This window comes from Nycticebus coucang, chromosome 23 (genome assembly GCF_027406575.1).
Source record: "Nycticebus coucang isolate mNycCou1 chromosome 23, mNycCou1.pri, whole genome shotgun sequence".
Taxonomy (NCBI): domain Eukaryota; kingdom Metazoa; phylum Chordata; class Mammalia; order Primates; family Lorisidae; genus Nycticebus; species Nycticebus coucang.
The window spans coordinates 31442544-31466980 of NC_069802.1; the positions used below are offsets into that span (position 1 = coordinate 31442544).

Below are 24437 nucleotides of genomic sequence, written 5' to 3' on the forward strand. Positions count from 1 at the left end.
CTACTGAATACAGGGTAACTATGCAACCAGCATCTTACATGGTGGGAAGTCCTGACTCCTTTTCTTCTATTTTGAGAAGGGCTGAGAAGAAATGAGAACTTGAGACCCTATACCAATTTTGGTCAGATTAGTGGGTAAATATATCTGCTTTGTTAAAATTCGGAAAAGATTACATTACTAGCATGTGCCATGTGGTGAGTTTTTCAAGTATATTTTATCTGCTCTTCCTTTTTTTTAAATTGTAGTTTTGCTAAGGAATTGGCTGTTTTGACCCTTTGTCACAGCTAAATTTCTTTTTTTCCTGACTCTTTGTCTCAAATTTTGTGTTCCCTCTGTACAGTTTTATATAATTTAAAAGAATAGGTGAGCATTTAGAGAATTACCTTTTGGCCATTTTAATTGGAATTCCGTGTTTATGTAAGTGATTTTGTATGTTGTTTGTTTATACTTTTAGGATTGTATACCATCTCTTGATTCTTCACAGTCAACGCCAACGGAGGAGCTATCATCTCAGGGCCAGTCCAACACTGATAAGATTGAATACCAAGCAGAAAATTACCTAAATACACTCTTTCGAAAGAAAGGTAATATTGGTATGTTTTCTCATTTAAAATTTGCAATAGAAATCTAAAATGTTTAATTTTTTTCACAAGAATGCTTTTTATATGCTAATCTTTCTACTTCATTTTTTATTATTTCTTTATCTTTGATTTTTCTTTATATTTTTAGGGACAGTAGGATTCTCACTTATTCTGTTGCTAGTCTTGTATTAGGCATTCCTTTTCAACATTCTGTTCTCAGCTCTCTCCCTGACTTGATTATACATTTTCCTTGCCTATTAATAGGTACCTTTTAAAAAATTTTATGCTTCTGGTCTTTGTTTTATTGTTCTCAAAACTTCAAAAGTTGTTTGATACTCAAAAAATTGTAGAATATACAATATTATACTACAAAGCTATCTCTAATAAAGAAACAGTTGAATCATTTATGGGCCTTGTTGGAGTATATTTGCTGGCTTGCTATTTTAGTGTCTACTTGGTAGCTTGAATATGAGTATATTTGAATTAAAAAAATCAGGTGTTCTTTTTTACTTCTTGTCTGTCTAAATTATTCAAACCAAATAGTTCTTGTTTTACTTGTTCCCTTACTTGACACAAATGTATCAAGCAGAAGTAGTTTTTATGTGTTAGTTACTTGGGAAAACCCTAAAGAACCTTCTTTCATTTTCTGTTCCTAAGTCTTCCTCCAGGAGTAGAGTGTCTTATTTCTACCACATGGACCTTTGGAGTGAGTTACAGTGTGCCTTGGGGCTGGGGTGGGCTGGGGTGGGGTGGTGGTGGTGGATTATTTTATCAGCTTCTAGAGATTGAGTAAACGTTACCATATTGTCATTTATTTGTTGACCCTACTTTGCTTCTCTTTGAAATTAGGCGCCACCAGATGTTTTCTAATTGATAACCTTCATTTTTTTTTTATTCAATAATGTTAAAAACAGTCCTCATCCTCACCTTTGAGAAAGAATTCTGTTTAGTCTTAACCATTATAAGTTCTTTTATGTTGAAATACGGGAATCCTCTGATTAGAAAAATTATTAGTAAAATTCAAAGACCTTAAGTTAAGAACCGTGTTTTTTTTTTTTAAGTGCAAAGAACTAAAGATCTTTTCCTGTGTGTTACTAAAGTACTTAGTGTTGAGAAATTTGCTTTATCTTTTAAAACAAATTCTTTTTTCAAAATTTTTAGTCTAAACAAATGTTAAAAATATTTTATAGCTGGGCATGGTGGCATGTGCTGTACAGTAAATCCCTGAGTTACAAACATCCAGCTTACATACAACTCGCATTTATGAACGGAGGCTGTTACAGTACTGTACAGCAGGGGGTCCCCAAACCCCAACCACCGGGCCGCAGCCAAAGCGTACCACACAGCGTTCCAGTTACCACGCTCGTCGTAAAGTTACCGTGCTCATCAAAAAAGTTACCGTGCTCACTCATGCCGACGAGGGGTGTCCGCCTCTTCTTCCGGGTCCGGTTCGTAGTACTGTGCATTACAGGGAGCTGGCTCTTGTTATTCTCCTAACCCTGTACACTGTCATATCACGTTTTTAAATCAGTGACATTTTTGTCTTCACCCTGCAGTGATGGCTCTGAAACACAAATCTGATGCAAGTGCTGGTGATACGGTAAAGAAAAGAAAAACCATCACCTTGGAAAATAAAGTAGAAATAATAAAGAGATCAGAGAGAGGTGAAACTCCATCATCCATTGGCAGAGCATTTGCTTACAGTCGGTCAACAATTGCAACAATTCTAAAAGATAAAGGTAGAATAATGGAGCATGTGAAAGGCCCAACCCCAATGAATGCTACAGTTATTACCAAGCAACGTCGTAGTTTAATAATCGAGATGGAAAGGCTTTTGATAATTTGGATAGAAGACCAAAATCAGCGTAATATGCCTATCAGTCTTTCTTTAGTACAAAAAAAGGCCCGAAGCCTTTTCAATGATTTAAAAGCTGCGCATATATCAAGTGAAGGCTATTGCAGCGAAGAATTTGTTGCAAGTAGGGGCTGGTTCACTCGCTTTAAAGAAAGGGCAAATTTGCATAATATTAAAGTTCAAGGTGAAACCAACGAAGACCTTATGGAACTAGAGCAGCAGATGATAGCATTTAGGGAAGAAAACAGGGACCTTGAAACTCCAAAATTGAAAAAGTTTTCTACAAAAGAGTTAGCTGATGCTTTTCATCTCATTGAAGCGGGAATGGCAAAGTTAGAGGAGCAAGATCCTGATACAGAGAGGTTCACCAAAGTTTACCGTATAATTACTGAGGGCCTGAGATGCTACAGGGCCATTTATGATGAGAAAAAGAAAGGCTTTGTACAAACCTCCCTCGATGCCTACTTCAAGAAACTGAATCCAGCAGCAGAATTAGACCCTGACTCTCTAATACCAGTCCCATCCTCTCCAAGTCCATCATCAACTACATCATCCAAGATTGTTTAAGGTTGTATTTGAAAATGTTTAAGTATTTATCTGCACAGAGAGGTAAAAATAAATAACTATGTTAAGACAACCATCTGTCTAAGTTGCATTTAATAGGTAAATGTACCTTTTCTAACTTACATACAGATTCAGCTTAAAAGCAGACCTACAGAAGCTATCTTGTTCATAACCTGGTCCTGCTACTCAGGAGGCTGAGGTGAGAAGGGAGCTTGAACCCAGGAGTTTGAGGCCAGGCTGGTAGTCAAATTGTAAGACTCTATCTCTAAAAAAGAAAAAAAATTAAAGTATTTGGCACACTTTTTAAAAGAATTTTAAAACATTGAGAAGATTTTATTCTGTCAGTATATTTACACTTATAAGAAGAATTATGTTATCAGACTTGTATCACTCAGAGAACCAGAGGAAATATATACATTTACACATTACTCAGTCTTATTTTCCTTTGAGTTATTTGTAATGGTAGTATTAGAATTATCAATAATGACCTTTAATTTTTGATAGTGTGGTGTTAGTCTATGCTTCATTCCCCTGTTAAGAGTAATAAGTAAAAACTTGGTACTGTTTCAGCTGATTCAAGCATCTTTGTCTCCATAAGGTCTCCTGTCAATAGTTGGATGAGTGTAAGATATTTAGTTAGTGACTTCTTCATTAGAGGATTTTTCTTGGCTTTCTTCAAAACCCTGTGAAAGATTGCCCCCAATTTTTAAATTGAAGATTCTTCATAGTGTTTTTACTTTATTTCAGTCTTTGTTCATTTCTTGATTTGTAGTTCATCATCACTTTCTATATTTAATTAAACATAAAGGTTTTTCTCCTCGTTTACTTGGATTTGTTTTTATTTTTTAAATTTTTTTCAGTGGAATTATTTTAGGATTGCCAATATAATCTGACCAGGATGAGGCTAGAAGATAATAATAGTATCCTTTAAATGGCCTTAACTCCTTTATTAGTTGTTATTTCTTGAATTGTGCTATTAACTTTACTTGGAAATAAAAGGTAAAAATTTTGTTTTTATAGACAGGTAACACTTCTGATATACCATCTTCCTAGAGAAGATTTTGTCTCTTGAAAATTTCCCAAATTCAGTCATTTTTAGGAATTCTGGATATTGGTGTCAGTAGGATTACCAGTACTTTAAATGCTGCATAGTTTGAGGAGCATACGCATTTTGATCATCTTGAACAGTGTAAAAAACCTTTTAATATCCTTATTGTACATTATTTTCATTGTTCTCAACTTACGCTTTTGCGGATGGTGCTAATGATAAATGTGAGCTATTATTGAGAATATTACTAGTGTTTATTATTTTAACAGGTAAGAGCAGTGAAGATTAGAGAAGTTAAATAGCATGTAGCTTTTAGCTATATGTTAAGAAAATTTGAACCCTCAAGGAGAAATTAAAAAGATGAAAGGGTGTTCTCCATAAAGAGCACCTAGCTTCTTTTAAGTACTAAGTAGAAAATTTTCCCATTCTCTGCTGTTTAGCAGCCTAGGATTAGAATTGTTTTATTTGAATTAGTCAGACTAGACAGGAACTATGAGAAATGATCTATATTTCTCACAGTTTTCTATTTTTCCTTTATATAAACTGTGAATAATTTAAGCAATTGGTTCCCTTGTAGTGTTTAATAATAGATTGTAGGAATGCAACGGACATTAGACATTCTCAGTATTGGAAAAAGCTTATTCCTTAAACTAAGTACAGGTTAGGCAATCCTTGTAAGTGGGAGCTACTCAAAAATACTCGTTCAGGTTGAATAAATTGAATGAGAGTGAGGAATGTCTTAGTACAAAGGTGAGCTTTTACTTAGTTTAGTATATTCTTTACTTTAAAAACTATTTCAAAATGGAATTTGTTCTAAAAGTTATCTTGAAATTAACTAGCATGCTAGAGGAGAATGAAAATTCTATGAAAATTCTAAGAGACTTTGTTTTGTTCATTGTAGAATCCTTAGCATAATAGGGCAGGATATGTCGTATCTTAGGTCCTAACTATTTCTTGAATGAATGAATGAATACTAAAATAAACTACATCCAGGCATCTTCAAGTTTCTCTACATATTCAGTGCTATTAGTATTTCATATGTTCTATTTGAAGAAGTAAATTATTTAGCATGGACATACAGTTTAACTTTCCCTGCTTTGTATTTAAGATATCACTATGTATAGTTTGAATATCAGTCTGTTTTGAATATGGATATACTCAAGCATGTAGAAAATGCTTTATCCAAAGCTGTGTCTGTGAAATGTTACAGCATGAAATAAATACTCTTACAGTTCAATAACCAATTGGGTTCTGGCTAACAATAAAATTTTTGATTTCTTAGAAACAGGCAGTGTTAACTTTTTAGATTACTCTTCTCCAAATGCAAGCTTCCTTGAGTGACAATGTGAATTTGACATGATTCATTCAGGCCTTAAGTGGTTCTTATCTAGCTAGGTATTCCATCATGATGTCATTTTGGTCATTCTTTGGATTTCTCTTACGTCGTTTGCCCTTTTGGAACTCCAATAAAATAATTCACACACCATTATGAGCTGCATTCTGAGGTGTTCATGAAAGTTTTTACTTCTTACCAGGTACTTAAAGGATATTAATCAAATTCTAAGAAAGCACTTATAATTGGAATTGAATTCAATAATTTTGGCATTTCTAATAAAATCACTCTTTTAACTATGATTCCATCCATAGAAAGAATTAAAGGAAACGTACCAGTTATTCATCATCACCCAGATTCTTATTTCCCTCTGCCTTTCTTATTCCCTATTTTGACTCAGTCTTCTGTTTATAAGCACCTAAATTCTTTCTTCTATGTCTCCTGGAACTTGTCTATTCTCTCAGTGTTTCCTTTGCTTTATTGCTGTAATTGAAACATATATATTCATAAAGGATGCTTTTGTAGCCTTCTCACTTGCTGATTGTTTTTAATTCTTCACATAATACAGGGGTGATAAGGCAAGCTCAAAGATCGTAATAGTTTTCTTATCATTTATGTGCCCTACTCTATCAAAACTCTGAGCTCATCTGAAGCACATGTCATCAATCCAGATATACTATCACGTTGCAGATCTCTACCAGCCTTTGCATTTTGTTCCTCCCGAATATTGTTCCCATCATAGCTCATGGTGACTTCAAATTCAGTATAACTGTTACAGCCATTACTCTGTCCACTCGGTTACTTGGTCTCTTTATTTCCAGTGATCTGTCCTTCCTTCTATTCTATTCACCTTTTCCCACAATTGTACACTTTTACCAACTCCCAAATCTATTCACAACTATTTCCTTTTCTGACTATCATCATATTTCAATATTCTCAGCCCAATACTTGTATTATTATACTTTTTATTTTATTGATATGTAATATTTGTGCATATTTGTGGGGTACAGGTAATGTTTTGATACATGCATACAATGTATAATGATCAACTCAGGGTATTTAAAACATCCATCACTTCAAACATTTCTTTGTGTTGGCAACATTTTATATTTTCCCATTTCTTCTAGCTATTTTGAAAAGTACAATGTGTTGTTAGCTGTAGCCATTATTCTGTACTACCAAGCACAAGGGATTTATTCCTTCTATCTAATTGTATGTACCCATTGACCAACCTCTCTTTGTCTCCTTCCCCTCCTCAGCCTCTGTAAAGTATCATTCTACTCTACCTCCATGAATCATCTTTTTTTAGCTCCCACGTATGAGAGAAAACATGGAATACTTTGGCTGGCTATTTTCACTTAACATAATGAACTGCAGTTCTATCCATTTTGCTGCAAATGACTAGATTTCCTTCTTTTTATGGCTGAATAGTATTCTGTACACACACACATACTATTTTCTTTATCCATCTGTTGGTGAACATTTAGGTTGATTTCATATCTTGACTACTACGAATAATGCTATAGTCAACACAGGGTGGCAGGTATCCTTTTAATACCTTTCCTTTTTGGGATTGCTGGATGATTTTTCTTGAGAAACCACTATACATTCCTGTCAGCAATATAAGAGTTCCCTTTCTCCACATCCAAGACAGCATTTGTTATTTCTTGTATTTTTGATAGTGGCCATTCTGACTGGGGTGAGATGATACCTCATTGTGATTTTGATTTGCATTTTCGTGATTATTAGTGATGTTGAAAATTTTTTTCATATTCTTCTTGGCCATTTGTCTCCTTTTGAGAAATAGCTATTTAGATCCTTTGCTCACTTTTTAATGGGATTATTTGTGCAGATATCTATCTACTTTTTTTTTTTTTTTTTTTTAACCTCATTGCTGGCTTCATTCTGTTCACCACAAGACTTTTTTTCTGTTCATTGTCTTCTCATAACTTCACTTTTCTCTTTACTCAGGTCAGATACACTCATTAACTGTTGTGATTATTTTTCATATAAAAATCTTAACTCCCTTCCCTCTTGCTCCCTTTATCAAATTTGCCTCTCAGAACCTTACCTGTGTTTGAGTTCATTTCCCATTTATTGCACACTTGCTGAGCTTGAGGAGAGAAAAACACCCAATCATGTTTTCTAAGTCTCAATTATCTAATCAGTTTCCTCTCTTATAAGTAGTTGTTTTGTCTCTTTCTGCAAACCTCCAACAACTAAAAATCTTCCTTTTTTGTAGCACAGTAACCTTCTAACATGGTAAATTGTTTACTTAAATATTTTACTTACTGTTTGCTGTCTCTGTCTGCTAGAATATAAGCACCGCGGGAGACTGGATTTTTGTATTTTTGTTAATTAATATATCTCAGGGACCACAGTAGATGTTTAATAAACATTATTATCTATGCTTTTACTATTTCCACTTACCCATACCACTTAGACGTTCTTTCCAACACTCTACTAAAGTTGTTTCATCGGTTTCATTGGTAATTCTATCTTGTCCTTTTCAGAGGAGTGCCGGTCAGTTCATATCTTATTTAGCCTTTCAGCATCGTTTAAGAGAGTTGATCACTTTTTTTACTTTGGTTTCTGGGAAATCATACCCTTCTCATTTTCTTACATTTCTCACAAATTGCTTCTTTCTCATGTTCCTTGCTGGTTCTCTTCTTGACCTATAAATATTGAAGAGCCCTAGGTGTTAGTCCTCAACTATCTTCTCTTCTTGATATATCTTCACCCACTTGATGGCTTCTTTCATTCCTATGGCTATAATTATCATGTATGTGCCAATGGTACATAAATATTAAATCTAATCCTGACCTTTCCTCCAGTTTTACTTTTATCTAACTGCCTATTTAATATTCTTCAGAATGCCCAGTAGGCATCTCAGAACGACCTATGAAACACTTAATCTTAATCTATTTCCTTTTCCTAATCTTTCCCATCTTGGTAAAAGGTATCAGTCTTGACCCAGTTCGTCAGGTCCAAAAGCTAAGAGTCTTTATTGACTTCTCAGTGTTTTTTATACCTGACATTCAACCTATTACAGTTTCTCTACTTTCAAATCTATCCTAAATCTGACCCTGTCTTGCCATTTTCCTTGCTACCACCCTATTCCAAGGCCTGTTATCTGGCTTCTACTACTGAACCTCTCAGCCTCCCAGCTGGTTTGTTCCCTCCTACTTTTCCTCTTTTGCATACAGTTAGAAATACGATGTTTCTAAAGCCAAAATGTGATCATTATCCCAATGCCTAAAACCTTTTAGTGGCTTTGTCTATTATTTAAAACAAAATCTACTAAGAACTCTAGTTCTGCCACCTCTTGGACCACACTGCCCTTTGCTTATTCTGTTGAAGACTTACTGGCTTTTTGCTTTTCTTCAAATGTGCTACTCTTATTTTCATATCAGTGTCCTCATACTTACTTTACCTCTTTCTGGATTCCAAGATACGTTGTTCACTCCTTCATATCATCAGATACTATCCCTGTCTTGACCCTGCACTTTCCTGACCACTCTATTTATGATAAATCATCTTATTTACTCTCTTTTGCATTATTCTATTTTTTAAAGAGTCTTCCTGACCCCTTTTTAAAAGGGGTTCATTTCATTTTTTGATATGAGGACAATTAATGACAATTAAGGTTATGGGGGGGGAAGCAGAAAGAGGGACGGAGGAGGGGGGTGGGGCCTTGGTGTGTGTCACACTTTATGGGGGCAAGACATGATTGCAAGAGGGACTTTACCTAACAATTGCAATCAGTGTAACCTGGCTTATTGTACCCTCAATGAATGCCCACCAATAAAAAAAAAAAAAAAATCTGTTCATTTGCTACTTCTAGAATGTAAGAACAATTTGGGCACGGATTTTTGTTTGTTTTGCTACATCCTTACAACCTAAAGTAGTACCTGGTATAAGTAATACTCAGTAAATTAATTGAGTACATTTAAACCTTTTAGAATATAAATGTTTTAAAAATCAAAAGCCTCTCTACAACTTTAAAAAGACTCACAGTACAATATGCTAGAGCCCAGAGAAACTAAGGGAAGACTGAAAGCAGAGAGAGGAGGAGAGAGAATGGAAGTGGTGATCACATTTTTATAAATGATAGCTGATATTTGAGTAAAAGAGGTGAGGTAGCAGGCTACAGAGATCTTAGAAGAAATATATTTTAAGAATTTTAAAATAATAGCAATTTTGAATTTTTTAGTTTTATATAAAATTTGTTTTCCTGTAAAGACCAATCTGAAATTATAGCACTTTAAACAAGAAGTGTTTAAAGTGCTATAATTCAAGCCTTATCAAACTCATAAGGCTTGAATTAAGGAAGTATCAGTTGTATTAGCACCTCACATCAGATGTTTCCCATTGATGTGCTTGAAGTATGTGACATCTTTGCCAATAGACGACATTGATGACATTAATTGGTAGGCAAAAAGACCGTTTAAAGATTATCTTCAAAAGCAACATTAACTGGAGAGAGTTATACTTAAGCACTGTCTATTGTCAGAATAGCCTTGGGAAGATTTCTTTTTCTTTCCTATCCTGTCCTGTCCTGTCCTGTCCTTTCATGAATCATGAAGGATAATTCCACACAACATTATGAATACCTCCTTTACACCCAATCTTTATGATTTGAACATCATAAAAAATATTCCACTCTTTAACTTTGCTTTAAGGACTCTGGAGTTTCTGAATTGGTACACCAACAAAGGTTTTAGTAAAATCTTCACAGTTTCCACTTAAAAAGCAGTTTTGAGCTTTCTTTGGATATTCTGATATTCTAGTATTCTTCTTGCCTGTGTACAAAACCATTTGAGGTGGCATTTTCTTCTGGTAAAATCTCTACTCCATCAAAATTGAAAAGTGTAGAGTGATTTAAACACATTTGCCAATACCGTAGTTTTTAAAATTCACCAAGGAGTACTCACTAAGGAGCCTTACTATCAGCAGAAATTGCTTAGTTAATTGTGATCTGCAAATTATGTTGTTTGCATAATTTTTAAATTTCTTGAACCATTCTGGACTTCCTTTAAAACTTAGCTCTTCACCAAATCATTGCCTTCTTCACCTAAATTGCACAATAATGCAGGGTGATTTGAGATTTGTTGTAAGAGTTTAAGAAATTTTTACGGAATTATTAATACCAAGAAAGGTACAAATAATTACTTGAAGAGAGAGCTGGGAAGAAAATAAATAGTATATTGTTGTCAGTTTATGCTTTACAATAGAGGTAAACAGTTAAGCTAAATTTCCCCAGTAGAAGAAAGCAAAGGAAATGGATGGCTCCTGTGTCAGTGTTCTTTAGTCAAAGTTACTAACTTTAGCTGTGTTAAAGAAAAGGGGGGTGTTATTGGAGACTACGAAGTATTGAAGGCACTTAAAATTAAGAAGAGGCTAGAGGACCAAGTTCGGCAAATAATAAGGAATCTAGGAATACAGAGGAACTACAGCTAAGGATACCTTGTATAGAGAAACATGTCTTATATGCACTGAGGTTTATGCTTCCCTAACATATTTGTTTTTCCAGTTCCTTAGAGGAAATATTCTCTTGGCCAAATCTAAGACATTTGCCTGTCCAACTTTAGCATTATTAGGACAGAGGGAGAAGATTGGAACTAGTCTCTGACACATCTGTAGTACAGGTAATCAAAGGTGGGAATAGCTCCCTAGAAAATGAATATGTCCAAGCAAACCAGGTATATCAAAAGCATAAGATTCTAGAATTGTCTAGTGAAGATGTATATATTTTTTTATGATAGTACTTTCTACCTACTAGCTAAATTCCTGGAAAAAGGGAGATTAGAGTGGTAAAAATAGGATATTTGGATGCTTGACAGTGCAAACAAACAAACAAAAAACAACCAGACATACATTCTACTCCTTAATTTGCCAAAAACCATGATACCTAGTCAGCTCTTAAGCTGCTTAGACCCTATGGCATTTGACTTTGTTGATCACTCCTTCTTGGACACTGTGTGTTTGGTCAGTTTTTTTTCTCTTTACTGCCCTAACATTGTTTCCCCTTTTTTGGCCTCCATTTTTTTTCTTTAATAGGAGGAGGGTGGTGTAAATGGAAGGAAGGTGGTTTTTCTTGTTGTTTGTTTCATCTTTGAAATGTTCTTGCTTAAGGTTCAATTCTCAGCCTCCTTTTAATTTTATGCATTCTCTCTAGATAGTCTCACCCAACTTCTGTAGTTTCAAGCCCTCACATTCTGTTGATAGAAAATCTGTGTGCTAGTCCTGATTTTTCAGACTCATATTCCTGGCTAGTCCTGATTTTTTTAGGTTCATATTTATATTCTCTGGGTTATCCACTTCCAGATACAGCCCACAAGAATTTCAAAGGAGGTAATATGCATGTATGACATTGAATATTACTGGGTTTTTTATTTTTTTTTTGACTTCCACTCCTCTGTTCCCCTTTGCCAAGCTGCTAGATTCCTGTCCTATGAGCTACTGTGGTAGCATAATATTTTTCACTCTGATATGTTTTATGTGAACTTGTCTCTCTCCTTTGTCAAACTGTAAACAGAGGACAGACATTGGATTTTATTTAATCATTATTATACCATGTAGCACACAAATTTATTCATTCATGCTCAATGAATGTCGAATTAATTTTTCCGTTCCTGTTCCCCAGAAAATGAGAAGTTTAAAAACCCTATTCTGTGACCTAGCTTCCTTATGTAAATAACCTATATTCCCAATAACCTTCACTAAAAACTTCACACTAAAATACTTGTTCAGTTATTGAATTTACTAGATCCATTCAACCTCATTCTACTTTGGAAATACTGATTTTTTATTGACTATGCAGGTGGTCATATTTTCTTAGCTTTATCATAGGCTTCCACATATTTATCTTGTCACTAACTTTCTTTTTAAAAAGCCATTAACCTCTTACTCAGAAAACCCTTGGCTTCCCGCTGTTGTTTAGTATCAATAGTGGAGTCACACCGAAATCTGATTATGCTTAGAATGACTTCAGTATATTTGCTCCTTCCTGTTTCTTTGCTTGATGAGCCCTAAATCATATTTCAAGGAAGAAATGTTTCATTTTCTCTGATCCCTTTCTTGTGTTTTTTTCCCTTCTAGATTTCCTGTAACACATTATATTTTGAAAATAGAACATGAATTTTATTTGCTCTGCCAAAAACAGTTTATTAAACAATAAAAATCCATGTCATGTGGGCATTTGTTCTGCTTGGTCAGAATGTACCTAATAGGGACTATGATATGAAGGATATGTGAATTTACTATTATTTAAAAAAAAAATTTAGTGCAAATTGGTAACTTATAATTTATATGGTGCAAAATGATGTTATGATTTCTGAATACAATGTAGGATAATAAAATCAAGCTAGTTAAGAAATTCATTGCTTTAAATACTCAACATTTTTGTGGTGAGAACAGTAGGAATTTACTCTGAGCAATTTTGAAACATATAATACTGTACTACTGTATTTACCATACTTTGCAGTAGATCTCTCAAAAAAACTTGAAACCATATTCTTTTTTCTTTCTTTTTTTTTTTTTTTTGCAGTTTTTGGCCAGGGCTGGGTTTGAACCCACCACCTCTGGCATATGGGGCTGGCGCCCTACCCCTTTGATCCACAGGCACCGCCCGAAATCATATTCTTAATAACTGAGATTATGTGCCCTTTACCATCATCTTTCCATTTCTCCCACCCACCCAGCCTCTATAACTACTGTTCTACTCTCTACTTCTATAAATTCAGTTATTTTAGATTTCACACATAAGTGAGAACGTGTGGTATTTTTCTTTCTGTGACTGACTTATTTTATTTCACATAATGTCCTCCAATTCTCTACACATTTGTTACAAAACAGATTTCCTTGTGTAAGGCTGAATAGTATTCCGTTGCATATGTGTGAGAGAGAGAAATACAAGAGTGTGTGTATACCTCCATGCATATTTGTCTACTATTCCATAACTTGGCTATTGTGGATAATGCTACAGTGAACATGGGAGTGCAGACATATATTCACCAAATTGATTTCAAATCTTTTGGATAAATACCCGGAGGTGGGATTGCTGGATCATGTGATAATTCTATTTTTAGTTTTTTGAGGAACCTCTATACAGTTTTCCATTATGGCTGTACTAATTTACGTTCCTACCAATAGTACACAAGGATTCCCTTTTCTCCATAATTTATTCTTCTATTAGTTTTTACATGCCTCATGTACTATGTATATGAGCATCTCTGCAAATAGAGTATAATTCCCATATTTAAAGATAAGTGTTTTATAATATACAATAATATATGAGGTTGTGGACTTTAAAAGATAAAGATTGTTCCTGTGGGCAATTCAAGGGATTTTTAAGGAAATATTTGACTATAGAATTATCATTGTCAACTTTAGATACTATTATGTTATAGTCTGTTAGGAATATTGATCTTAGTATATTTTGAATGCCTTATGTACAAGGAATATCCTTATATTTTAATTTTCTTGTGAAGAAACATTTATGTTTTGAATGAAAATTTAAGATACTCTTCAACTTGTGATATATACTTGCTTCTGAATTTACATAAAGTTAAATTATGCATTTTAGGTATAAGTGATAGGAAAACTTTTTAAAATAAGCATGATTGTGCACAATATATGCTTGTGTGTGGTTACTGGAATACATGGTTCAGGCAGCTTAACAAGTGTCATATACATCCATAAAACTCAGAAATATTGCTAAAGGCCAAGCAAATAAAGGAAGTGCCTACTCAAAAGATGATTCAAAAGTGGTTTCCTGGTCAGCATTTATCAGATGTCTTAAGTTTTGCTCTATGAAATACAGTCTAACTCCATAGTTGACCACTTCTTTAAGTTGACCTAAATTTCATAGACTGGACATGGACCACATGTATGTATCAGTACAATAGGCCTAGTTCCTTATGTTGACCACCTCCATATGTTGACCAATTTGTTACAGTCCTTGAGTGGTCAACTTACAGAGGTTCCACTGTAATGTGTTTCTGCGGGTTTTGTCAAACTCCTGGGCTCTGCCGATCCTCCTACCTTAGCCTTAGCTGGGACTGCAGCCAAGTAGCTGCAATCATAGGTATGCACTACTGTGCTGGGCTGGTTTTGTTTCTTTTTTTTCTTTTCTTTCTTTTTTTTTTTTTTTTGTCATCCTTGGTAGAATGCCGTGGCGTCACAGCTCACAGCAACCTCCAGTAGGAGTAGCTGGGACTACAGGTGCCTGACACAATGCCCGGCTATTTTTTGTTGCGGTGACTGGGGCTGGGTTTGAACCCACCACCCTCGGTATATGGGGCTGGCGCCCTACTTACTGAGCCACAGGCGCTGCCATGGTTTTGTTTCTTAATGATAACTGGTGTGTATGCATTTATTTAGTTCTACAAAATTTGTGTGTGTGTTAGAAGAGGTTGGGCGGTGCCTGTGGCTCAGTTGGTAAGGCGCCGGCCCCATACACCAAGGGTGACGGGTTCAAACCCGGCCCCGGCCAAACTGCAACCAAAAAAAAAAAAAATGGGTGGCGCCTGTGGCTCAGTCAGTGAGGTGCTGGCCCCATATACCGAGGGTGGTGGGTTCAAACCCAGCCCTGGTCAAACTGCAACCAAAAAAATAGCCGGGCATTGTGGCAGGCGCCTGTAGTCCCAGCTACTCGGGAGGCTGAGTCAAGAGAATCGCTTAAACCCAGGAGTTGGAGGTTGCTGTGAGCTGTGTGAGACCACGGCACTCTACCAAGGGCCATAAAGTGAGACTCTGTCTGTTCAAAAAAAAAAAAAAAGAAGAAGAAGAAGCTGTGAATTTTAAGAGTTTGGTATTTTTAAACTTTGTGGGAAATACACATGTCTTTGAGATCTACTTTTCTCTGATTTTTCTTTTACTCTTTTTTCTTTTTTAGAGACAGAGTCTTACTTTGTTACCCTCGGTAGAATGCCGTGGTGTCACAGTTCACCACAACCTCCAGCTCTTGGGCTTAGGCGATTCTCTTGCCTCAGCCTCCTGAGTAGCTGGGACTACAGGCGCCCGCCACAATGCCCAGCTATTTCTTTGTTGCAGTTTGGCAGTTTGGTGGGGCTGGGTTCAAACCCGCCACCCTCAGTATATGGAGCCGCTGCCCTACTCACTGAGCCACAGACACTGCCCCTCTTTTACTTCTTTATTTTGCCGGGGGAGACAGAGTCTCAACTTTGTTGCCCTCTGTAGAGTGCTGTGACATCATAGGTCAGTAACCTCAAACTCTTGCGCTCAAGCAGTCCTCTTGCCTCAGCCTCCCAAGTAGCTGGGACAGCAGGTGCCCACCACAAAATGCCTGGCTAGTTTTAGAGATGGGGTCTCACTCTTGCTCAAGCAATTCACCTGCCTCGGCCTCCTAGGAGAGTGCTGTTTTTACAGGCATGAGCCATCATGCTCAGCCTCTAATTTCTTTTTAAATTTTGTTTTTTTAGGGTTTTGAGTTCTTCATGATATTTTAAATATTTAAAATTAAACCACAATTTTTATAGCATGTATACTTTATAAACAGTAGTTATTTCTGTCATTATATTCCTAAAAACTAAAGTAAAAGTACTGTGACATTCTTTCACTTGATTTTTTATAAGATGTAGTTTATCAAAGCATAGAGAAATTTTCCTTTCTAATCTTTTTTTTTTTTTTTAATTTTAAACCCAATTCTTTAAAGTATCTTCCTCTGGGTTTTTAACCGGAAGACTTTAATTTGATTGTAATCTACCTGCAAATTTAAGATAGCCTAATATGCTAAATTAGGTGATACTAGAATCTAAAGTTCAGGGCCTTTTAAGGAAAAAAGAAAACTTGTTTTTAAACTTCTGGGCTCAAGCATTCCTCCTTCCTACAGGTGTGCACCTTTGCATCCAGCTAATATTATTTTTCATTTTTATAGAGATGGATTATCACTATGCGCCCTGGCTGGTCTCAAACTCCTGGGCTCTAGTGATCCCCCCACCTCAGTCCCTGAGATAATAGACATGAGCCACCACACCCAGCTAAAAAAAGAAAACTTTTAATAGTTAAGGAAATTAGACAAGGACTGAACTATTCCAAGGGTCCTGAATTTAAATAAGAAGGGAGAGAGGAGAGGAATGTTGGTGGGTTAGCTGGATTTTTTTTCCAGATAATTTTCTCTATATACTATAATTTTATGAGTAATAAACTATAGTGTAAAAAAAAAATCTGATTTAAAAGCTAGCCACTGGATCAGGCTACCATCTTAGCTATTTTATAAAAGGTTGAAGTTCTGTCTTGCCATAATTTTAAGTATGATACTTTCTTTTTCCTTTTTTTAAATTTTTTTTCTTTTTTTAATTTTCTCTATATATGTATGTGTGTTTATTTGGTTTCTACTTTTTGCCTTCACAAAATTAAAGAGTCTTAAAATTTAATAACAATGACAATGTTTAAGATAAGGGCTAGAAACAAAAAACCTCGTAAAGAACAAATGAAGATAAATACATTCGGAAAAGAAATCAGGTGATTAATGCAACGACATATTGAGCAATAATAATCATAATGCAAAAATAACATTCACCTTGTCAGATAAAAGTATATCTATCATTGATTTTGATATTTTGATATCTATGATTTATTTTGATATCTGTGATTTATTTATAAAAATAAATGTTCTCTATTTTTTGAGACTAAAAGAAAAAGAAGTTAACTGAATAACAAGTGTGGAGTCATCAGTTAACTTCTTTTTTTTTAAAGTCTCAAGAAATAGAGAACATTTATTTTTATAAATAAAAATAGAAGATAATTTCAAAAAACAGATCATGCCAAATCTTATAGACAATAGAAAAAGAAGAAATACTTCAAAATCAATACTTCAATATCTGTTCACTTGTTGTTTTCATAAATGCACTTTTTGTAGAAACAGTACTTCATTAAATGTTCTCTAATATATGAGTTCCCTCCCTCCCCCCCATTTAATACTATATAGTTACAATTCTCTTTTCAAGAATTACCTAATCTCTAAGGCTCTTTGGAACCTCCATGGATGACTACTTTCTGAATGTTTCTTTGGTATTGGCTAATTGTGTATTATGTATATATCCTTAGCCTGCTCACACTGTTTTGTAATTTTGTCTGTGGAATGCCCAGCCTCCAGAACTGAGAAACAAATTTCTATTGTTTATAAACTACCTAGTCTGAAGTACTGTCTACAATAGAGTGCATGTAGTCAGTCAAGAGTTATATGTGCATTAGATAATCCACTGAAGTGCAAGGCTTCTATTTAAATTTCTATACATCCTTTGTAAAATAAGGATTGTCTAATAAAAGGAACCAAAGCTCCTTAGAGAAGTGATTGTTTCCATTACTGGGGCTAGGAAAATACAAGATGACTTTAGAGCATTTTATGTTTCTATAAAGTAAGAAAGTGTTCAACAAAATGGAAACACAGGAACCAACCTGAAAGAGTTTCTAAAAGCCAAAGTTGCAACAATTTGAGGAACAAAATAAATAGCAAGAGTTACAATAGTATGGATTATATTAATCAACAGAATAAAATAACCATGTTGTCATACTGTTTTAGATGAATAAATGATTGAGAAAGAAGGGACAGCTGTTAATTACAGAATTCTGATATAAAAAGTAGAAAGAATAAGGGAAATAAAAATCACCCTTAAAACACCACAGTAGTAATGGTTGCATCCACCCATGAGTGCTAAAATCAATGGGCCAAAGTTTGATGAGAAGCAGAATATTTGCATGGTCTGAAAGTGTTTCTCCCAATTACCAAGAGACAGTAACCCGGGACCCACCAAGTTAACCAAGTGATCAGGATACACTGAGAAAGACATATCACTTAGTATGTTTGTGCCAAAAGTCATTACCTCAAACAAATTATGAGAAAACAGATAAATCGAGTGACATTTTACCAAATAACTGACCATCACTTATCAAAAATGTCAAGGTCATAAAAGATAAGGAAAGACTGAGAACTTTCACAGATTTCATTCATTGGGATTAAGTTTGACAACTAAATGCTGTGTGAGATTCTGTATTGGCTTCTGGAACAGAAGAAGGACATAGTGGAAAAGTATGAATTTCAAATAAGGTTTGTAGTTTAGTTAATAGTATCATACTGGTTTTTGTAATTTTACCGTAGTTATATAGGATTTTAACATTAGGACAAAAGTAGGAGAAGGATATACAAGAACTTTCCAAACTGATATTTTTTAAACTTTATTGTAGTTTGAAATTACTTCAAACTTAAAAATATTTTAAAAGTCAACCTTTACTAATGTTTAATGCACATAATACACTCTGACAGTAGTACCTTTGTTCACTTTGCACATCAGGTGACCCTTGTCATATAAAGGAGGTCATACTACCTGGAGGAAGAAGAGTGAAAATGCAGTTCCTCACTGAGGAATAACAAGCCCTCACTTCCTGATTTTCATTCAGATAGTATGCTGTATTGCAGTTTATATGGCCCCGTTAAGTAGACATCCATATTCTATTGTTTTATCTAAAGTTAAAAAAAAAAATAGATAAGTGGCTTTAAAAAAATTGAATCTTTGGTAAACCTTCCTCCAAGTATATGCTGTAATTTGAGATGTTTGGCTCTTATGCGTAATATGACTGTGCATTTTATACATAATATATTTAAGATACCTTCTCAGTTTTGTTAACTAATGGAGCAAAGGCTTTATCAAAATTCAAAGGACTATCTTAGAAACTTTCAAAGTCTAGAATCACTGAACTTGCTTACAAAGACTAACTGCTGAGAGCTGTAATAGGGAAGACTGTCATCACAGGGGAGTTGGACTTTTGCTTTTACAAGACTAGATTTCACAAATACAGTGGTCAGGTCATGACTTTAAAGAGGCAAAAAAATGTGGACAGTAGCGAGGGTAAAGAAAGGAAAACTAGATTTAGGGCTAAAAGAAGATAACACTGTGTCCATATCCTTTTTAAAAGTAGAGTATATGAGTAGTTATGTTGCGATGAGACATGGCTTTCACTGAATCCTTAAGCTGTAAGAAATGAATGTGGAAGAAGTAATAACAGGGCAGCAGCTTGAGTTTCTGTTACTGATAATGGTGTATATTCTTCTTATGATAATGTGATTCTCTCCCCTTTTCCCGTCTACCTCCCCAAATTATAAAGTATTATAAAAGGCAAAGATCCTATGATTTGTGTTGTTTATATTCCTCTGACATATTTCCCATTCTGTGTGGACTCTTGAGACCATTAAAACTGTAGAATAAAAAGATACTTCAGAAAGCTTGTATTCACACACTTTATCTTTGATTTTGTACTTTTTGTAGTACAGGTTTAGTAGTGAAATAGTAAACCAAAGTGAAAGCAACATAAGCAATATGTAAGTCTTGATTCTTGTCAGCCTTGAAACCAACAAACTGAGCAGTGATATTAGAAGTACCTGTTCAAGTAAATCAAGACCACATGAATTACTCACCCCACTGTATCTCCACTGTTCTTACTGTACAAGACCCATATCCTCCTTCCTGTATCTTACGAACGTATTCTGTGATCTACCAGTGTACCACACATCATGGGTACTTTTAGGTCATAGCTTGTTTACATTCTTAATACTGTGGAAATATGGTAGATACCAGACTTATTACTAGACCTTATATTGTAATTCATTAAAAAGAAGCAGATATACTGTATCTTGATTTTTCTTTAAAAATTGACATACATACATACCTCATATTTCAGTATAATTGGTTTCCTATATATTCATTCATTTAAAAACAATTCTGAGAATATGGCTTTACCATACTGCCAAAGGAGTTCTTGCAGAAATGTAGTTAAGAATTCTGTTTGTCTCCTTTACTATTTTATCTTCATGCTATCTCAAGAATGTCATGCCTTAATGTCTGTGTTCTTAGATTTTACAAATACATAGATGCATATATTTATGTACATGCAATATGTACCCATTCTTTTTTCCCAGATTTCATTGCTTCTGGCTTCAGCACTTAACCTCTGATGAACCATAGCTTCTTTCCGAGTTTCGTGATATTTTCTAAACACATCCACATATATTATGGGAAGAATTTTTTAAGTTCAGTGAATCTGAAACTTAAACTTTTTTCTTCTGTAAACCTATTCTTTTTCTTTTAGCCATTAATTAGTGCCATTGACACCTTCCTAATTTCCCAAATTAAATTACTAGAATTATTTTTGATTCTTTTTTCTTTTTCTCTACTTTTTCTGAAAAGAGTTATTGCTAGGGATTATTAATGAGACTGCTGTGAATATTCTTACATGAGTCTTTTTGGACATCTATTTCATCTCTGTTGGGAAAATACCTAGGAGTAGAATTGCTGCTGGCTTGCAGGGTTAATGTATGTTTAAAATGTACTAGAAACTGCCAAGCTATTCTTCAGAATGTTTTATTTCAATCTCATTAGCAATGCTCGAGAGTTCCAGTTGCTCCACATCCCTTTGTAATTGGTGTTATTACTAGCTATTCTAGTGGGTGTCTCATTTTACTTGAAATTGCACATCCCTAATGACTAATGTTGAGTACTTTTTTCAAGTTCTTAGAGACAAATTGCATATCTTCCTTTCTAAAGGATCTGTTCAAGTCATTTGCCCACTTTTAATCTAGTTGTTTGCTGTGTGTTGTTGGTTTGTAGGCATATTTCATATAATCTAGATGTAAGTCCTTTGTCAGATAATTAGTAATGTTTTGTGTTTATTGAATTTATTGTTTATAAATTTTATTGAATAGTGCTTTAACCTTCTTGAAGTGCCTTTACACCTCCTGCCTAATTAGTTGTGTAGATTAACCTTGTGAGGTTGACGATATATTTGTTTTGATATCTCCATGTAGTAGGTAAAGAAACTAAATATAGACACATAAAAGAAACTAAGATAAGACTAAGAAAATAAGAAAGAGATATCTGGATTTTTGAGAGAGGCTTGGCAACTTTGATTTTTTTATTAGGTTATAAGTATTGTGTATTTTAAATGTTTTGCATGTAAAATTAAGCTTTAGATATGAAATGAAATTATATTCACAAGACAATTATTGAATCTATACAGAAAGAGTATTAATTTGTAATATCCAGGTAGTGCAATAGAGGAATAGAAATATAAAATTATAAGGTTAAAGTCTTCTTTTAGTCCTGCTGCACATAAATACATACCTCATTTGAAGAGTATATTTAAATTCTAAATACAGGTACTGAAAGATTTTACAGTTAATCAAGACATGATGACCCAAAGGAAAGAACTCTCCAAAGAGCTGACATTGAAGGGAAAAGGTTGATCTTCTACATTTTCTGGAAGGCAGCAGCCAAAAAAAGTCAGCAGAACATTTTGGTGTTAGCAAGACAGACCATCGTTAGCAATATTCAAAGATATAAACATGAGTCCTTCAAAAAAGATGGAAAGCAGAGACCTGCAGCAGAAAAAGAGGAAGACTTCTGTCAATGAAGTCAATGAAGCCACATAAAGCTGGTTCAAACAGATGACGGTAGTTAATGCCCAAATCTTTGGGCTGACAGTCCAAGAAGTTGCTAAAAAATTTGCACAGGAATTTAGGGTGGCAGATTTCTAAGCATCAAGTGGTTGGTTTGAGAAATTTAAGCTGCAGCATGACATCTTCCAGAAAGTCCTGTGTATTGAATCCAATGACATTCCAGTAGAAGTTATGGAGGAGTTCATCAGAAAGTTCCCAGACTTTTCCAGAGGCTTTAAAGATGACAACAACTTTAACGCTGACCAGTGCAGATTCTTTCAAGGCTATGCCTGACAGGAGCCTTGTTTTAAAAAGTGACAAATATAAGAGTGGAAAACTTCCAAAGAACGTTTCACAGCTGTGCATTGTGTTAGCTCAACTGTAAAGAAACTAAGCCCTTGGTGATTGGCAAATCCCCAAAACCTCTTACACTTAAGAACCTGAAGCCCAAAGACATCGCTGTCACTTGGTGATCGGACAGATGTGTAGTAACTGGTGCCCTGTGTGAGGAGGGGGTAGGGGGTATTGGCTGAGAAATAAAGAGGAAACAGTCTGTTCCACTGACATTTAGACAAGTGCCCTGGCCACTCGCAAGTGAATCATCTCACAATCATGACACTTGAAATTTCTTCTTCCAAACACAACCACAGAAATCCAAGCCTTTGACCAAGGCATCAAAACAGTTAAAATGTACTACCAAGCCCAGCTCCTGCAGTAGGGCATTACTAAACACAAAGCTGTGGTCCACCTGTGGAAGCAACTTCATCTGCTGTATCAGTTAACACTCTGGATGCTCTCCTCTGGCTCAGTTCTGGTTGGAATAAAATTCAGCCAGAAATGATAAGAAATGTCTCGAGAAAGTTGGTTTTGTCACCCCCCCAAAGAACATGATATTTTGGCCCCATCAGACAGTCCGTTTCCCATGGCAGAATGCAAAGGAATAGATTTTGAAGGTGTTGCAATAGATGAAGTAGAAGTCTGTAATGATCCTGACCCAGAAGCGTTTTTCTAAGCACTGCTGATTTACAGAGCAGCGTAAAAGTGCATGAAGCAACTGACAAAGTGGAAGAAGCAAATGAGGATGACTCAAAAATGCAGAGACTCTCAAAGAAGAGCATGTCAGATATTTGATAATGCAGTTGAAGTCATTTGCTGTGGGAAAATTGCCCAGGTACGCTGAGTGGTGTAGCCAGTATTGCAAGTGGTTTCTCCACTTACATTGGTGATAAGAATAAGAAACTGACCAAAATTTACTTTTCTTCAGAAAGATTAAACCATGAGAAAATAGTAAATGTATTGAGTATGCATGATACAGTATGAGTGATTTTACTGTTTTGATTATCATTTGTGTGATATTCTCTAATAAAAGCTGTACAAGAAAGTGAAGTCCATGTACACATGAGTATAGTAGCCCTTGTTTGTATGTTGACTATCTTCCCAAGTTGACCACTTAGGAAAGCGCAGTCCCATGGGGTCAGCTTACTGTTTTATTGTATATGGAGAGATATTTGTAATTGGGGGAAACTGAAGTGACCTTTTCTAAGTAAGTTATTATGCCAACCCTACTAAGGAAAACAGGAAGGCCGAAAAAGAGAGATCAATTTATAAACATAAGCACGAAAAGGAAAATGATGCGTTAAATTTTTTCTCACCTACCTTCTTACAAAATGTAGGTATCCCTCTCTATTTGAATTCTCATCATCTGAACTCAGTAGTTTAATAAATTCAGATATGTTTTCAAATAAATTTTTTTGTTGTTGTGGGAAGCTCAGGAAGTAGAATCAGCTTCTACAATATCCCTTGCTACCTGAACTTTTTCTTCAAATCTGTATTTGCTCAATAACCAAATAGATTTGAAGAAGGAGAGAGAACTTGTGCTAGTGTTTTTGTGAGTGAAGCCCCATGTTTTGGTAGAAAAGACAACTTCCCTGGGAAATAGGAAACCAGTGTTCTAAGCTCTGCCACTATCTCTGACTTGATCTTTGTTTCCTTCTCTGTAAAATTGGAAGAGTGGATTAGATGTTGTCTAAAATTCAGTAGATCCAAAATTCTAGTGGTCCTGAAAGGTGGATGAGAGTCCAGAAGGTATTTTTTAACATTTCAGAATGTCTTAAAAATCATAAATTTACTTGCAGTAAGACTGCAAATCAACCAAAAAAAATTCTTTATATCTGGATCAAATCAATATTATTGTTTCTAAATAAAATTTTCCAGACCAAGCTATTCATCTCTTATTGGCATGCCTTTGAATTAAAAATAGGAGATTATATTATATATAAAAGATTGAAAATTATTATGCTTATATGTTTTCCAAGGTGTATATCTTAAGGTGTAAGTGTATGGTCTCTCACAGGTATTAAGATTGTTAAATGAATTAAGATTAATACATTTATTTCTGGACAAGTCAGAGATCTTTCAGCGGCCACGTTTCTGTATTACTTAGTCATACAAAATCAGGGGACTCACTTCAAAAATAGGTTTTCAGTTACTGTGTATCTAAGCTTAATTTCGTTCCATGTATTTATTTTTCCTCAACTGCAGTTAAATTATATTCTAAAAATTTATTAACTAATTCATTTGGAACTCTGAGTAGTTTTTTTTTT

The 24437-nt window shown here is 34.9% G+C and overlaps 1 protein-coding gene across 16 annotated transcripts in view; it reads left to right on the plus strand.

Annotated features, from left to right (window-relative positions):
• Positions 1 to 24437, plus strand: part of LCORL (ligand dependent nuclear receptor corepressor like) — a 136530-nt gene that overhangs the window by 46061 nt on the left and 66032 nt on the right. For 8 of the 16 annotated variants that reach the window (XM_053577549.1, XM_053577557.1, XM_053577559.1 and 5 more), the window contains exon 4: positions 455 to 584. In XM_053577549.1, coding sequence (XP_053433524.1) covers positions 455 to 584 — 130 coding nt within the window. Of the gene's footprint in view, positions 1 to 454; positions 594 to 2137; positions 3039 to 3129; positions 3276 to 24437 lie in introns of those variants that run through there. The other 8 variants (XM_053577556.1, XM_053577558.1, XM_053577548.1 and 5 more) reach the window with 3 other exon arrangements.